General features: G+C 32.5%; 1 protein-coding gene across 1 annotated transcript in view; it reads right to left on the bottom strand.

Annotated features, from left to right (window-relative positions):
• LOC140040737 (hyalin-like) overlaps positions 1-16,514 on the bottom strand; it is a 33,351-nt gene extending 16,837 nt beyond the window's left edge. The window contains exons 1-4 of the mRNA XM_072086897.1: positions 16,335-16,514; positions 6,173-6,313; positions 5,498-5,836; positions 4,807-4,911 (exon numbers count right to left, since the gene is read on the bottom strand). Coding sequence (XP_071942998.1) covers positions 4,807-4,911; positions 5,498-5,836; positions 6,173-6,281 — 553 coding nt within the window. The 5' untranslated portion in view covers positions 6,282-6,313; positions 16,335-16,514. The remainder of the gene's footprint in view (positions 1-4,806; positions 4,912-5,497; positions 5,837-6,172; positions 6,314-16,334) is intronic.
• Between the last annotated feature and the right edge of the window lie 1,936 nt (positions 16,515-18,450).

The following is an 18,450-nucleotide window of genomic DNA, read 5'->3' as shown; positions in this document are numbered from 1 at the left end:
GGAATTACAACTTAAAACCACAAAACCTTTTGGACTTAACATTAGGAACATACTCCCAGATCGTTAAAATTATTCCATTGACTACCAAAATTTAAGTTTCAATATTAACCACCATTTAAGCTGTTTTTAGTCGCGTGGACGCGACTCTATAGTTCACTATGTCGGTTGGTCGGTCGGTATGTCGGTCTGTCTGTCGGTCCGGTATCACTATGCGTTTTATCGCTTTCTGACCTTATCTTGATATCAGTTTAATCAAGCTAAGTCAATTTTTCACAGTATATTCCTTATGGCCAGGAATCGATGTGGGTATGTTTTCACGGTGCGCAATATATAATTACGCGGTCTACGCACCATTTAACTAAATCACGTTTGTAATCTTCACAACCATGAATCACAATCTATATATAAATTTACGTAAGGGCAAAATTCGGTAAATCGCGCCTTACTTCTAGAATTTTTACTCGATGGTATATAAAGTTGGTTCGTACTTTCGGTACTGATTTTAACCACCTGATGTAACCCTGTTTACTAATTAAATTAAGTTAGATAATTAGTTATTGACGATTAAAACGAATTTAGGTTCAACGATTTGCCCCAAATAGGGGTGTTTTCCGATCGTGGTATACACTGTCTAATGGATGTCCATCTTGAAAAATACCCGCCACAAAAATGCGAGGAGGCTTCGCATTTTCCTATCTCCTCCTACGATAATTGTTTTTAATAGCTGAAAACCGGTTGAACAGCTAGAGTACACCATCATAATGTTGACGACAGGCCGATTTTCTTTAAAAAATACTATTTTGATAGATTTAATATACGATTATACAAATGTATTGATTTGCGATGAATGGAACATCCCAATCTCTCAGTCTGCCAGAGTTTGGTTTAACACAAGTAGGTAAATTTATGAGCCCTTGGTTTAACACATACGGTAGGTAAATATATGGGCCCTTTGAGAATAAACTTGCAATACTTTGACAATACTGTAAATACCTATTAAATATTTTTAGTCCTCATTTGAATCGAACATTTCCTACTGTGAATGTTCGTACTGTTAGATGTAATATAAAAATATATACAGATAAACTTTATTACTGAGATTGTGGATAAGATCTACTGTTATATATATAAACACATTATTATATACAAATAAACTTTATACTGACAGTTACTTCTCAACGTTTTTATTAATTAATAATTACCAATAAAATAAACGTCGTAGTGGTGTATCGTGACATGTACTTTAATATTTCAATCGATTATAACAGTGACAGTTTTAACAAAGTATTAAATCGCAAATGTTTTACTGTATTTAGAGGTATATTATTTATAGGCCTATAAAACACGAAACAAATATTTCGTTACTGAGTGGATAAAGAATATATTTAAAAATTGTTCCTCTTTGTACCTATCCGCTTTCCCGTCCCTCAACCCTAATATAAAAAAACCCATACAAAACACAAATTGGGTTTCTTTAAATGAGTCCAAATCAAAAGTTTGGACTCATTTTGTGATAAGTTTCTCCTTCGGAAGTAATTCCCAGGGTGCTAATTTTAGTTGACTGCATAAATCATCGTGTCTATTTATTCGTTTCTGTAAACAACAATGTATTATAGTCCTGCGGTACGTACATTTGAAATCGCCAGTTTTGTTACGCTGAAATTACTGTGTATTCGAGAACCATCTGTGGGCACGACCTAGATGGTACGCGAGCGAAGCGAGCGTACCATCTAGTTAAATAAAATTTGGTACTCATAAATTTCAGGGCATAAATCATCATATGGCAATACAATTACATGCGTAGCGCATGTAACGCATGCGTACGCGCTTAAAGATGAAATAAGAGTACGTTCCAGGCAATTTTAAGCGTTTACAAAATTGCCATGAGTGCGCAGATTTTTGCGCGCGCACTGCGCGTTAAATGTTATTGCGCACTCTATTTGCCCGATTTCTGTTTCTTGACTTACTTTTCAACTCGAAATTACGTTATACGAGCACGTCAAAAGTGTAAATTAAAAAAATATAAATGTACAGTAAATTCGGTCAGTTGGTAGGTTGGTCGGTAAACACTAATGAGCACGCGGCTGCAGCCATCTATATGGCCTTGTTTAGTTTCATTCCAAAATTGTTTATATCTCTACCAAGCTACCTTCTTTGTTTTCTACTCTTATTCAGACTCCACCCTGTCTCCTTTTGTTGTATTTCTTTTATTCCTGTCCACCCAGCCAGTTCTTATACTATGACGTTATCCAAATTCCTTCACTTGCACTGATGAAGGGCTAGTGTTGCCCGACACCTCTAACTTTTGGAAACACATGATGTATCGCAAACCGAACCTTATTAATTATTTTTCTAATTAGTAGGAAACAAATGCCAACATATAATAATTTATTTGGAAGCTACACTTTTGAAACAGTGGCACTCTTCTTGAATGTAGGTGCGTCCAGAGTAAGTAAAATAAAAGTTAGTGGGAAAAAATTATTTAACAATAGGCCTATTTACAGTACAAGGAAACTTAAATTAAATTATGTTATAAAAAAATAACATTAACAAAAGTAATAGTTTTGAAACAGTGTCACACTTCTTGAATGAGTGTGCGTCCATAATACAGTAAGTAAAATAAAAGTTTAAAAAAAATGATAACAATAAGCTTATTTACAGTACACGGAAACCTGAAATAAATTATGTCAAGATTAAAAAATTTAAAAGATTAAAAAAGCAAAGAACTAATTATTTTCATTGTTGATTTCCCTTCTCTTTTTCCATGCCCGTTTGGTGAAACCGTTACAAAATCTATCGAATGCAACTTCAATATTTATAGGAAGATCAAGTACAGGTGAACGAAGAACATACATGAATTTTTGGTCTATTGTTCCATTATTAAATTGGTTCCATTATTAAATTGGTTCCATTATTAAATTGGTTCCAAACGTCAATTGCATTCGATAGCTTTTGCTCGAGTATTGCCAATTACTCAGTCTAATATTCTGGAGCGCAGGACATGATTCCTAAGATCTTTGGTGGATTTAGAGTTACGTAGGGTATATAGACCGTCATTTTTGCTTTTATCTGACCAGCTTGAGGTACGTCTCTTTAATGGTAACGTATTAGGTCACAATTTAAATTTTATGGTTGCGCTTTCGAAGTCTAATGGCTCAAGTAAATATGTTTCTAGGCAGCAGTGGTGGCGCCAGCGGGGGGGGGGGGCTACGGGGGATTTAGCCCCCTCGTCGGGGAGCCTAGCCCCCCCCCCGTCGGGGAATATAATATACAGTAAAAATCATTCGCGTTCACTTCGTATCTTCAGCGCCTAGAAAACCGCGACGTTCCATTTTTTAGTACGTCGGACGGAGAGCTATTACACTTTTTTTGCCTGCATTATTGCCGGCGATCCAATAAACAATAGGTACGCACTTGTCTGGCGGTGTCCATTTGTACGTTTAACATTGGGCCCGGACCATTGCGGTTTACGCGTGATATCATGTTCCATCCAGGGACCAGAATGTGTACTGTTAGTTTCCAGGCGAACTTTACCGAAGCGTTACGTGTGTACTGTGTATCGACGTACGCTCTACAGCAAAAGGGTACGAATTATGTTCGCGATCTATTGTTTTTTTTTTATTTACGATTAACCCTGTACCGTGGGGTACCTAAAATAGACGTTTCACTGTAGGCTCGCCTACATCACTAAACAAACATTTTTCCAACATCTTATTATAGCTAAGTTATTACATTTCCAATGTCCTGTATATTATCATGAACTGCTCATCATACATCGAAATTCCAGATTCACATCTGGGAAATGAACTGATTTTCCCCGAAGGAAAATGGTCTACGCTTGCGGATGCATTCCCCTACAAATAAAAGGTAAAAAGGGTCACGTTTTTAGGCCTTTAGGCCTGAATTTTTTAAAGTTATAAGTGTACTTTTTGAAGACCTGCAGCTCTAGTTTTCAAAATTGTCTTAGCTCAATCGTCCCCAATTATAGAGCTGGTCATGGATACTTATACATTTCGTTTCATATTTCGATGTACAATATACAGTTAGTGCATTATCTGGGAACATAGAGCTCTCTTTTTTTCATTTTTTTTCCATATCCATGGTAGGGTTGGTTCTGGAGACGTACCGGTATATATTTTTTTTTATGCTTCGAAGTATAATACGTTAAATTTCCGGGACCTATCAACTCTATTTTTTACCTCCGCCAAGGAGGTATATGTAATCGGTAGCGTATGTTTGTTACTTGGCAAAAAGAATTTTGCCAAGTATAGTATTCACTTTGTTTGTGTGTTTGTTTGTTTGTTAGCACGATAGAGCCTACAGTTTTCAAGTTATCATTCTGAATTTTTGGGTGTAGATAGGTATATACATTCAGACCACGCCTATTGAAAATCAACAAAATTGGTTTATTAATAACTTCACAAATAACAAAAATGATATTATTTTCAGACCGGCTAGTGTTAAAAGATAGGAGACAATTTTCAAAAGCCGGTGAGCAGTTTTAAAGTAACAAGTAAACTGAAATTACATTTTCTCGAGAACTACTTGTCCAAAAAACCTCATTTTTGGACAAGAGGTAAGGGTTATAATTTGTGATTTGTAATTTTAAAACAAAAGTTGATTCAATATACAGGTTTTTTTATGCGAATAGTTTAAAAAACCTATTTCTTTTCAAATTCACCCGTGTGTTTTTCGCGTTGCTGTTCTATTGTTAGTCAATTTGTATGTGGACAACATAAATAACAACTGAAAACTATATCAAATACAATTTCTGATAAAACCGGAAAGGTTAAAAATAAAGCATACCGTTGACACAGTTTAATTCGTCTTCCCCATTTGTACATTCGCTGTTACCGTTACAGACGAGAGACTCATCTAAGCACAAACCATCATGGCAAAAAAAGTCACAATCTAATATTAAGACCAAAATAAACCAATTCAACGAGATTTTTATTACGATTATCTGTGAAACTGTGATATTATCTAGATGCAGATATTATTAGTGGAGACGAGAACATGGTGAAAAAATGTAATTGCTTTTCTCAATTTATAATTTAAAATTGAATTCTTACATTATTTCCAAAAATAGAAAAGATGCTCTTTGTATTTAAATGTCCGCTAAGATTTAATTATTATTATTTTTTTTTTTATTATTGTACTGTACCGTTTGTGGTAAACAACAAATGCGTTTTGTTTTTATTCCATTCATAAAAATCAATCATGTACACGTACACGTACACAAAGTAATTATATTGTATTGCTGTGAAATTCGGTGATTTGTTTAATGTTTACAAGTGGTATGCCATGTAACGATAACGAGTGCATTTCAAAGCTAAAAATATGAAAATATCTTGTTAATGTAATGTGGAATATTGTTGATAATGTAGTAGTGTGAATTAATGTGGACGCTTTTTACATACGTATTGTCTTGCTTGTGGTCAACATACATAGGAATTTCAAAAAAACAATAAAACCAGTAAAAAAATACACAAATTACCATTTGTTAAAGCCGTTACTGTTGCATTGAATCCTCTATATGTCACACTGTAGTCCGTGTAGAAACGGATCCACAGTGTCGAGTTTTCGGAAATTATAGAATGAATGGATGAACCTGTGAAAGTATACTCATAACTATTTTCTTCAAACCCAACATACAGATAATCATATCCATACTCTAGTTGAAAGTCGTTGAACTGAAGAAGAATAACAAACTCTGAAGAGGTGGACACTGTCCATTCGCAATTTAAATAGTTCTGGTAATTATTTGGATAATTTGGAGATGTAAATGAATATGAAACATTCGCATCCTGAAGATAAATTGCAGTTATGTTACATTCTGAAAAAAAAAATTAGATATAAATAAAAATATTTCTTTAAATACATTTAAACGTACACATTTTATCAATGAAACAGATTCATTATACAGCCTAATAATTACTTTGTGTCACTGTCGTGGTCAATGAAGATGTGTATTGTATATTACTACGACGTCCTTTTTATTTTAATACTGTATTTTTTTTCACATGGTTTTTCATTCATTTTGTGGATGTAACTTTGTAAAAGAAGGCCACTATCTTCAGTTGCACTTGCGTACTTATTTGACTTTGTTCATTTACAATTAATAGTATTGTATTATACAATAAGTAAATTGTTCACTAAGCGAAAAACAAACCGTTTGATGGATAAGATGTAGGATATGGTGTTGCTCCACATCCATATTCATCGTCGCCATATAGGCAGTCACTTATACCATCGCAGATACGATTACTGCTTATACACATTCCAGTGTAAATGCAAACATAATCACACGTGCCTAATTAAATGTAAATATTTATTTATTCAATTATATATGTTTAATTTAATGTTTAAACAAACTATTGATAAATACAACTTCGTTGCTCATGGGAATAATCAAATTAAATAGTGGTAGTCCATGGGCTGGAGGCTGGAGGGGTTTACCGTGCACCCCCCCCCCCCACAGTTAAACTTCTTTGGTATGATTTTCTTCCCATGGACATATAGAGTGAAAAAATCGATGTTAACAAGAAAAATATAGGGATGCATTGTATGTACTTGCGGCATTTGTAAGGATCATCAGTGTTTTATCTTCAAATATTTTTTGGGGGTAGGGGGTAACATTTATCCTAATAACCCAAGAATCCAACATCTAATTAGTATTATCTTAGTAACATTGTGTAGCATACATCTTTTAAAATCTTTTAAAATTTAAATAAAATTAATCGGAAGATTATTAAGGTCAGTAGAGGTCAAAAGGTCATTGACCTTTTGCAAAATGCAAATTTTTCCCAAAATATAGATAAATTTCAATATCGTATGTACAATTTTCAATATTTTTTATCTTAATTGTGTTTTACTTGTGCTTACTGACATATTGAATAAGAAAATATATGTTAACAAGATAAAAATTGCAGTTCATTATATACAAATTGTTATTTTTTATTGTTAAAAATTGCAATAAAAATACATTTTTTGGGGTAGGGGTTAACAATAATAGCAATAACCCAAGAATAAAACATCTAATTAGTATGATCTTGGTGTCGTTGTGTAGCATTCATGTTTTTTAATCATATAAAATTTGAATAAAATTAATCGAACCATTTTTAAGGTCAGTAGAGGTCAAAAGGTCACTGATCTTTTGCAAAATTGCAAATATTTGCCATAATGAGATACATTTCAATATCAAATCTCCAATTTTCAATATTTTTTATTTTAATTGTGTTTTACTTGTGTTTACTGACATATTGAATAACAAAATATGTGTTAACATGAAAACAATTGCACTGCATTAATACCAATTGTCATGTAATTTTGTTATTCTTCAAAATTACAATAAAAAGACATTTTTGGGGTAGGGGGTAACAATTATCCCAATAACCCAAGAATCCAACATCTAATTAGTATTATCTTAGTAACATTGTGTAGCATACATCTTTTAAAATCTTTTAAAATTTAAATAAAATTAATCGGAAGATTATTAAGGTCAGTAGAGGTCAAAAGGTCATTGACCTTTTGCAAAATGCAAACTTTTCCCATAATATAGATAAATTTCAATATCGTATGTACAATTTTCAATATTTTTTATCTTAATTGTGTTTAACTTGTGCTTACTGACATATTGAATAAGAAAATATATGTTAACAAGATAAAAATTGCAGTTCATTATATACAAATTCTTATTTTTTATTGTTAAAAATTGCAATAAAAATACATTTTTTGGGGTAGGGGTTAACAATAATAGCAATAACCCAAGAATAAAACATCTAATTAGTATTATCTTGGTGTCGTTGTGTAGCATTCATGTTTTTTAATCATATAAAGTTTGAATTAAATTAATCGAACCATTTTTAAGGTCAGTAGAGGTCAAAAGGTCACTGACCTTTTGCAAAATTGCAAATATTTGCCATAATGAGATACATTTCAATATCAAATCTCCAATTTTCAATATTTTTTATTTTAATTGTGTTTTACTTGTGTTTACTGACATATTGAATAACAAAATATGTGTTAACATGAAAACAATTGCACTGCATTAATACCAATTGTCATGTAATTTTGTTATTCTTCAAAATTACAATAAAAAGACATTTTTGGGGTAGGGGGTAACAATTATCCCAATAACCCAAGAATCCAACACCTAATTAGTATTATCTTGGTACCATTGTGTAGCATACATCTTTTAAAATCTTATAAAATTTAAATAAAATTATTCGGACTATTAGTAGGGTCAGTAGAGGTCAAAAGGTCATTGACCTTTTACAAAAATGCACATTTTTGTCAAAATATAGATAAATTTTAACATAGTATCTACAATTTTCAATATGTTTTATCTTAATTGTGTTTTACTTGTGCTTACTGACAAATTAAATAATAAAATATATGTTAATAAGATTAAAATTGCAGTTCATTATACACAAATTATCATTTTTTATTCTTAAAAATTGCAATAAAAATAAATTTTTTGGGGTAGGGTGTACCATTAATAGCAATAACCCAAGAATCAAACATCTAATTAGTATGATCTTGGTGTCGTTGTGTAGCATTTGTGTTTTTTAATCATATAAAATTTTAATAAAATTAATTGAACCATGTTTAAGGTCAGTAGAGGTCAAAAAGGTCACTGACCTTTTGCAAAATTGCAAATATTTGCTATAATGAGATATATTTCAATATCAAATCTCCAATTTTTTCAATACTTTTATTTTAATTGTGTTTGACTTGTGTTTACTGACATTGAATAACAAAATGTGTGTTAACATGAAAAAAATTGCAGTACAATAATACCATTGTCATGTAATTTTATTATTCTTCAAAATTGCAATAAAAAGACATTTTTGGAGGTAGGGGGTAGCATTAATACCAATAACCCAAGGATCAAACATCTAATTAGTATGATCTTGGTATCGATGTGTAGCATATATTTTTGTAATCATGTAGAATTTAAATGAAATTAATCGAACGATACTAAGGTCAGTAGAGGTCAAAAGGTCACTGACCTTTTGCAAAAATGTAATTTTTTGGCAAAATGAGATATATTTCAAAATCAGATCTCCAATTCGCGATATTTTTTTATTTGAATTGTCTTTTACTTGTGCTTACTAACATATTGAATATAGAAAATTTGTGTTAAGATAAAAAATTGCAGTACATTGTATAGAAATTGTCAATTTTTAATTGCAATAAAAAGACATTTTTGGGGTAGCAGGTAACATTTATAAGAAGAAGAATAACCCAAGAATCAAACATCTAATTTGTATGATCTTGGTATCGTTGTGTAGCATTTTGTTTAATTTTATTTAAATTCTGCATAATTTTTATTTTTTCTACACAACGATACCAAGAACATACAAATTAGATGTTTGATACTTGGGTTATTCTTATAAATGTTACTACGCTACCCCAAAAATGTCTTTTTATTGCAATTTTTAACAATTACAAAATTACAATGTACTGACATTTTTTATCTTAACACACGTTTTCTTATTCAATATGTTAGTAAGCACAAGTAAAAGACAATTCAAATAAAAACATATCGAAAATTGGAGATCTGATATTGAAATATTTATATTTTTACCTCCATTGACCTTAATAATCGTTCGATTAATTTCATTTAAATTCTACATGATTACAAAAACATATATGCTATACATCGATACCAAGATCGTACTAATTAGATGTTTTATTCTTGGGTTATTGGTATTAATGCTACCCCCTACCCCAAAAATGTCTTTTTATTTCAATTTTGAAGAATAATAAAATTACATGACAATGGTATTAATGCACTGCAATTTTTTCATGTTAACACACATTTTGTTATTCAATGTCAGTAAACACAAGTAAAACACAATTAAAATGAAAAGTATTGAACAAATTGGAGATTTGATATTGAAATGTATCTCATAATGGCAAATATTTGCAATTTTGCAAAAGGTCAGTAACCTTTTTGACCTCTACTGACCTTAAACATGGTTCAATCAATTTTATTAAAATTCTATATGGTTAAAAAAAAACGAATTCTACACAACGACACCAAGATCATACTAATTAGATGTTTGATTCTTGGGTTATTGCTATTAATGTTACGCCCTACCCAAAAAATGTATTTTTATTACAATTTTTAAGAATAAAAAATGATAACTTGTGTATAATGAACTGCAATGTTAATCTTGTTAACATATATTTTCTTATTCAATATGTCAGTAAGCACAAGTAAAACACAATTAAGATAAAACATATTGAAAATTATAGATACTATTTTGAAATTTATCTATATTTTGGCAAAAATGTGCATTTTTGTAAAAGATCAATGACATTTTGACCTCTACTGACCCTACTAATAGTCCGATTAATTTTATTTAAAATTTATAAGATTTTAAAAGATGTATGCTACACAATGGTACCAAGATAATACTAATTAGGTGTTGGATTCTTGGGTTATTGGGATAATTGTTACCCCCTACCCCAAAAATGTCTTTTTATTGTAATTTTGAAGAATAACAAAATTACATGACAATTGGTATTAATGCAGTGCAATTTTTTTCATGTTAACACATATTTTGTTATTCAATATGTCAGTAAACACAAGTAAAACACAATTAAAATAAAAAATATTGAAAATTAGAGATTTGAAATGTATATCATTATGGCAAATATTTGCAATTTTGAAAAAAGGTCAGTGACCTTTTGACCTCTACTGACCTTAAAAATGGTTCGATTAATTTTATTTAAATTTTATGTGATTAAAAAACATAAATGCTACACAACGACACCAAGATCATACTAATTAGATATTTGATTCTTGGGTTATTTCTATTATTGTTACCTCCTACCCCAAAAAATGTATTTTTATTGCAATTTTTAACAATAAAAAATAACAATTTGTATATAATGAACTGCAATTTTTATCTTGTTAACATATATTTTCTTATTCAATATGTCAGTAAGCACAAGTAAAACCCAATTAAGATAAAAAATATTGAAAATTGTAGATACGATATTGAAATTTATCTATATTTTGGGAAAAATTTGCATTTTGCAAAAGGTCAATAACCTTTTGACCTCTACTGACCTTAATAATCTTCCGATTAATTTTATTTAAATTTAAAAGATTTTAAAAGATGTATGCTACACAATGTTACTAAGATAATACTAATTAGATGTTGGATTCTTGGGTTATTAGGATAAATGTTACCCCCTACCCCAACAAATATTTGAAGATAAAACACTGATGATCATTACAAATGACGCAAGTACATACAATGCATCCCTATATTTTTCTTGTTAACATCGATTTTTTCACTCTATATGTCCGTGAGAAGAAAATGATACCAAAGAAGTTTAACTGTGGGGGGGGGGGGGTGCACGGTAACCCCCTCCAGCCCATGGACTATGGCATTTTATTTTTTATTTTATTTTTTTTAAAATTTGTATCTCCTATATTTATCTCCATAGCCCCTTTCTCACAGATGTGTCTGCAATATACCGGTACAGTGCTGGCGTCGTGCCGGTATCGTTACCGGCATATACCCATTCTCATCGGACTATCGTGCCGGAAATATAACCGGTATATACCGGCTTTCTGTGAGAAAGGAGTCGGACATATTCGGCCAATAAAAAGTCTCTGACAAAATAATTATTGAGGGCGTCCTTTATTGTTATTATTTTTGTCTAGGGATATATGGCGGCGAATGTTAGGTTACAGATTATTATCTTCCTTTATAGCATATTTATGCAATACATGCTATGTACAGTATATTGTGCATATATTATACAGGTACAGCAATTAATTAGCCGTCAATCGGCAATCTGTAAAACACCTTAGAAGGCTGTACAATTTACAAGGCGACGAAGGGTCAGGCTAGTTAGGCACCAACATTAACAAAGAGCTGGCCTAGGCTAGGCCTGCTATAGATTATGCTACAAATTTCGGCGCTACTGCAGTTTCGCACCACACCGTTATATCTTCGATTTCTTACCTAAACTTTCGTTTTTTACACTCGCAACATAATATTATGTAACATGTTTATACGATTCGACCACTTACTAAGTAATTTTTTTTAAATAACAATACTTTTCAAAACATTTTAAAATGGATATGAAAGGATTTTAAAATTTCACAAAAAGGACTTTGTATGAATCCTTTTAATGTTAATAAACAGCACACAAAAAATTAGATTCAAATACCTAGTAGAAATTGAGAAATAAACAAATTAAATTTTTGTATAAAACGTCCGCAAAATGGCCGACCAACTGGCACGCCATCTTAATTTTTATGAACGTTCTATACGCACGTACGAGATTGTCAAATTTAGAGTTTGAAACACCCGGGGTTGTAGCCACGGCAGCAGTCGTTTTGTGAATGGTTAATGAATTTTAATACAGTCCAATCACCGCCTTGTCTCGTTCGCGGACTGTGTGTGGTGTAAACAAAATAAACAAACCCATGCTACACGAGACTCGCGTGTTGCAAGCTCCCTGTTGCTGCAGTCGTAGAAAATATCGATATTTCACAAATCAATAAAAAGTTATGTCTGCAAAGATTGTACGTGAAAAGAAGAAAGTGTGTATTTGTACTTCTCACACTAAACCACTCACGCAGACTACAAATTAGGCTAGGTCTAGTAGACTATAGTTTCTTCTAAATTCGCTAGTAGTAGGCTAGGCCTACACATGGAGTTACTCCATGGCCTACTACAGTACAAGAGAGTAGCAGTCGCCGGTCCACCGACGAACCTCCAGGAAGTGGACAAGGCGCGGGCGTAGACGTATGTAAAAGGCGACGTAAATAAAAAAGGTAAGCTTGTGTTGAACTTGTTTTTGGCTCTGACTTTTGTTATTGACTAATATAGTAATATGATAATACTAATAATTAAAGTAGAGCAGAGGAGGTGAGGCCGAGAGGATTATTATAGTGTAGTTAGTAACTGTAGTGTAATTAAATAATAACCTCTTTCTGTTTGTTACCAAGTCATAAAATATAATACTATAGGGCCTAGAGGTAGGATTGAATAAAAATAATAGTACATTTCCATCCATTTATTGGTCTTATCTTTGCAGATTTATGGAATCAACAGTACATGAGATGGCTTTGAAGAACTGTAATAGTACTAGTAATAAAATTGTAAACATCAAATTATATGGCAGAAATAGTGTGTTGAATGAATTTTATTGAACAAATGTATCATAATGAGTTTGGAACAAGCAGGATTTTTCAAACAGGACATAAATTACTTTTGAGACCTGAGTGATACATTTTAATTCTATCAACACCACCAGCCAGCTCCATCATATTCAAGAGATGGATTCTTTCATAAATGTCCATTGTACATAGTATTTGGCTAAATAAATAAAAAAAGAAGTACAGTAGTGGTTTATTTGTTTATACAGTATTTGTTTTTATTTGTTTTTTGTTTGTTTTATCTTTATACTGGGTGACCTCTTCAGTCAAAGACTGATCTCCCAGAGGGCCCAGTTGGTGATCAGTGGCTGTGATGTACTAATACACCGGGGTAACCCCCTACTCATCTCGAAAGATGTACTAGGTTCTTTAAAGTGCACACGAGCAAGTTGTGTACACTGGACCTACGGTTTATAGTCCTTATCCGAGAAGACTCGTTCTACCACCAGAACCACGGAGTGAGTGAGCCTCGAACCCCTGCCGATGTTATGGCTACGTGATTACGGTTCCACTGTCTTAACCGCTCGGCCACTCACTCACACCCAGACCCATTTAGATGGTTAAAAACAAACACTATATGATGCACTGCTACTAGTGTACTGTCTGGTAGTACATTACCATAGTTACAGTATGACTGTAACCCTAGCACTCGCGTCTAAAGAATTCTATTATGCATATTTTACTATTCTTCATAAATATTTAGTTCTGTAATTTTAATTGTCTGCGCTCATTCTATACTTGGTGTCTTAGTATACTGCATAAATGTATCGTGCAAGCATGATCCAAGTAGCATCTATTATAAAGTACTCTGGGTATCTTTCTATTCACCTGAAAAAAGGAAAATGAATAAGCACATGTTTATCTGCCCTCAAAACAAAATAATAATTTTAGTATAATGTATTATGTAGGTTTGATCAACAGTTTAAAATAGCAATGCTCAGTATCTGTTACCTTAATATTATAATTTTACTCTAACATTTGCGCTTCCATTCCAATCAATAAATACATTTGCTTATCTCGTCCATCAATTATCATAATTGCACTCCAATTATAGACCTGTAGGTAGGTAAAAATACAAATGAATTGTTTATTTACTGTATACTGTACTGTATATGGTACTGTATATGATACAAGCTGAAATACCCTAACTAGGCCTGGCCTGTTATAACCTTTATTACTACATTAGAGAAAATCCAACTCTATTTATTAGGAATCATAATATTTAGTATTCAGTGTTGCCTAGCCTACTAGCTAGTAGGGCGGCATGTAATAACAAAAAAAAATATTTTAATAATACGTTAGTCAGGACACTACAGCACACAACAATATTAATAAACGTACTTATAAATAATGTGTATATACATAATACAGTAACACAATTGTGCCTACCATTAACACCCTCAACGATACATCAAGGAGCATACGCTCTCAGCTCACCTCTCTGGCCGGGCGACTAAACACCGTATCCAGCAGTCATCACTACTAAAAAGGCCTAGGCCTAGGCCTAGCTAGCTCCAGGCCATGGCATTGTCAAACACCATTTACTCGTCCAACCGTTTCTTCAAAACGATGTTAACACCCGTGTTAACAAGCTGACGATGTGGACGAATTTCCATCAATTTCAGTTAATTACAACGAAATAATAATAAAATGAATGTTTCAATAATACGTGTATAATATAATTTATAAATAGCGAAATAAACATCGCTCGGCGGAGGGTCGAGAGAGAGGCCAAGGTGGTCGACTCTGTGATTCTCACGCATGCGCAAAATAACTCCGTGTACCCAGCAAGATAGGCATTTGGCTATGAATTTCGTAAAAGATGGCCTTGAAAAACGAAATGAAAATCCGTTTTAAAAAAAACTTGGTTGATAATATGAATTAATTTTATTCGATTAGGCTAACATACTTATCCAAGAATAAAAATATCAAAGCAATAAGTAATTACTACCATGCTTTTGCATCAATCAATGATTTACTGCTAAATTCCTATCTCTGTAATACAAAAATAACTTTTAGTGACGTCACAAAAGGTTTTTCACAGGTTTCTCAGGGGCGTTTTGAGGGCGTTGTCGTCCTCCAAAACATTAAGTATGACTATGGCAAGCTTAAAACTGATTGATCTACACGTTGAGCCAATAAAATGATATTGCTAGGAACCCTTTCATATCCATTTTAAACAATACTGAACTCGCTGTCAACACACTGCGAAATGTTCGCCATCTTATATTTATCACTTAATTGCCAGAATTTATGCTTCATTTTCCCCCAAAAATTATAGAAACTATAGAGGGCAGTGTTATAAAATCCGATTGAAAAGCAAGAAATGTTTTCAGCTGGCGAAATAATAAAGGCTAAATTAATATTTCATTATTAGTATTATTATTCATATTAATGGTTCCTATCAATGTTTTATGTACGGACTCATATCGTCGCCCTTTTGATATGTACAGCTGGTTCTTTATAAAAACCACTCTTTGCAGTTTAAAAATAAAAACAGAAAATAAAACATACATTGATTTCTGGCAATTTTCTGATTCTAAAATGGCCACAGTTCGATCGAAGTATTCGCGAAAAAAGGAGCTGTTTTGAAAGGCATTTTTTGTTATGATAAAGGTAATTAACGGTGGCTAAATCATGGGAACATGTTACATAATGGCCCAAAATTGTATGATGTGGGTGTGAGAAAAAAATTAAGCGAGAAATCGAAGATATAACAGTGTGGTGCGAAACTGCAGTAACGCCCAAATTTCTTCTTGTCCCCTTATTTTAAGCAGCTCTGTTATCTCATTATCCCACCAGTTCGACATTATTATTGTTAATTGAATTGAATCGGCGCCAAAGTGATACACTTGACCGCGCAAGGTGTCTGAAGCCTCGACAGGGAACCCCGGAATATAACGGCGTTACGTTCTCACAGAATGCCCGTCTGGCATTGCGGGGAATATCCCTAGAATATTACTAGGTCTAAAGCAGGTCATGTCGATGCCGGCATGGTGCCAAGACGACCCGTTCTCACAGAAAACCATACCGGCATGGTAATGGTATATTCCCGCAATATTCCTGGCACTCAGCTCTGTGAGAAAGGGGCTCTATTGTATCTGAATAGGATATCTCCTTTAAAACTAAAATAACAAACCGTTTGGATAGGATGTAGGAAATGGCGTTGCTCCGCATCTATTTTCGTCGTCTCCATTTTGACAATCATTTATACCATCACAGATGCGACTACTATTTACACACAATCCAGTTAAATCGCATACATAATCACACAGCCCTAAATAAATATTATAATTAGATTAATCACAATTAATCTACCGAAAAAGGAAACTACTGACCAATACAACATTGTCGCTTATAAATTATACATAATCCAATTTCAAAAGAATCTGTTGTATTTATGACGGATGGCATACTGCACTACTTTAAGAAAAGGGTTTAGCTACACAATTCTAATTGGTAATTGACCAACGCGAGTTTTTTTCTTCAAACAGTTCAAGTTGTATTTTATTTTCAAATGAGTATATACATTACATTAAAAAAAATAGCTCACATATTTTTCAATTTTTATTTTTATTTTGCGGGGTCAAATTGCAGATAATGCCTTTTTTCCGAATTATTTGTACTTGGAAATGGCACGACATACTTTAAAAAACAGGGCGGCACTTTTGCAGTTATTTTGTTTGTTTTTTGATCTAAATGTTGAAATAAAGTGTAATTTAGATTAGGTAATTTGCTGAACAAGTTGTAAAAATAAAAATGTATTATGAAAGTGCATAATCTGCTTCATTATAGGCCTATATTTCATTATGATTTTGTCAGATTATTTCTATGGGTGTTTGTAGATAAGCCCAATTATTAATTATTACATTTCATTTTTAAAGCCATATTTTGGTATAAATGGTCAATACAAGTGAGAGTATACCCTCAAGAGTCAAATAAGACAACAATTTCAATCTAAAAAAATGTAGTTAAACCAAATTAGGGCAGCATAGCTCGAAGTATACTTTTTCGATAGTTAAATACCATTTTTTAATACAAATGACATATCTTCGACAATTTCAATAAAACATATATTCTGTATTAAAAATTACATACCATTATAACTAATATAGATATCATCAATCGCAATGTCACCGGTAAATGAACTTCCCGAAATCCCTTCGAATACGATATAGCCATAACCAGTATTCGATAATTGCACTACACCATAAAGCCATACATTTCCTTGGTTACCATATCTCGACCATAAAAGTTCATCATTCCCGTTAGATTTTCTATAAACATTGAGTGTTCCAATAGTATCTCCGTACATATGATAGTAAAATGATAAAGTTATATTTTGACTTTGTGGTAGCAATGGACTTCTTATGCGAGCTGTCAATCCAGAACCGATTAGTGATGTTTCAATATAGACATAATAATCAGCTGTGTAAGTAGAAATAAACAAAAGTGATTATTTTACATTGTAATTCTTTATATATCGGTAAATTTTGCAGTAAAAATATACACTAATTAAGAAGGTAACACTGTCTAGGCCTATGAAAGTAACGAATAAAAGTTAGTAAAAAACTTTAAACTACATTTTATACGTATAACGTACCTACATATCCTGAATGACCATTTCTCGGTCCAGTGTTAAATGATAGCGTAGAGCCATACCTCCTTGTCCAATCAAAATTATCATCCAATTCTTGAGTCCAACTATTCAAACCAGTCTGGAAATCAGTTTTTATATTACCGATAGCTAAAGACAAAATGAGATTTTGATTATAAGCAAATCTAAGAAATCCAAATGTTCGCAATTTTGTGTTCGACGCACTAGGCTCGAAATCAGCATTTAACCTGTCATCAATAGTGTTTACAATCAACAACCTACCTTGTGGAACAATTGTGGTATAATGTAAAATATGGAACATAAGTATTATCACAGTGCATTCCAAGCTAAATGGAAGTAATTGGGAGTAATTTATTTTGTGGATGATAACTGGGTTTTATTTGGACGTTGTTGAAGGCTTATGTCATGTCTGTGGTCCACATAAAGATCATTTTAAAAGCGATAACATAAGTTAAGACACACACAATTACCATTTGTTAAAGCTGTTACTGTTGCATGGAATCCTCTATATGTCACACTAGAGTCCGTGTAGAAACGTATCCACAGTGTCGAGTTTTCGGAAATTATAGAATGAATGGTGGATGAACCTGTGAAAGTATACTCATAACTATTTTCTTCAAACCCAACATACAGATAA

The sequence above is a fragment of the Antedon mediterranea genome, chromosome 1 (assembly GCF_964355755.1).
Source record: "Antedon mediterranea chromosome 1, ecAntMedi1.1, whole genome shotgun sequence".
In the NCBI taxonomy this organism is placed as follows: Eukaryota; Metazoa; Echinodermata; class Crinoidea; order Comatulida; family Antedonidae; genus Antedon; species Antedon mediterranea.
This window is presented reverse-complemented; position numbering and strand designations above follow the sequence as displayed.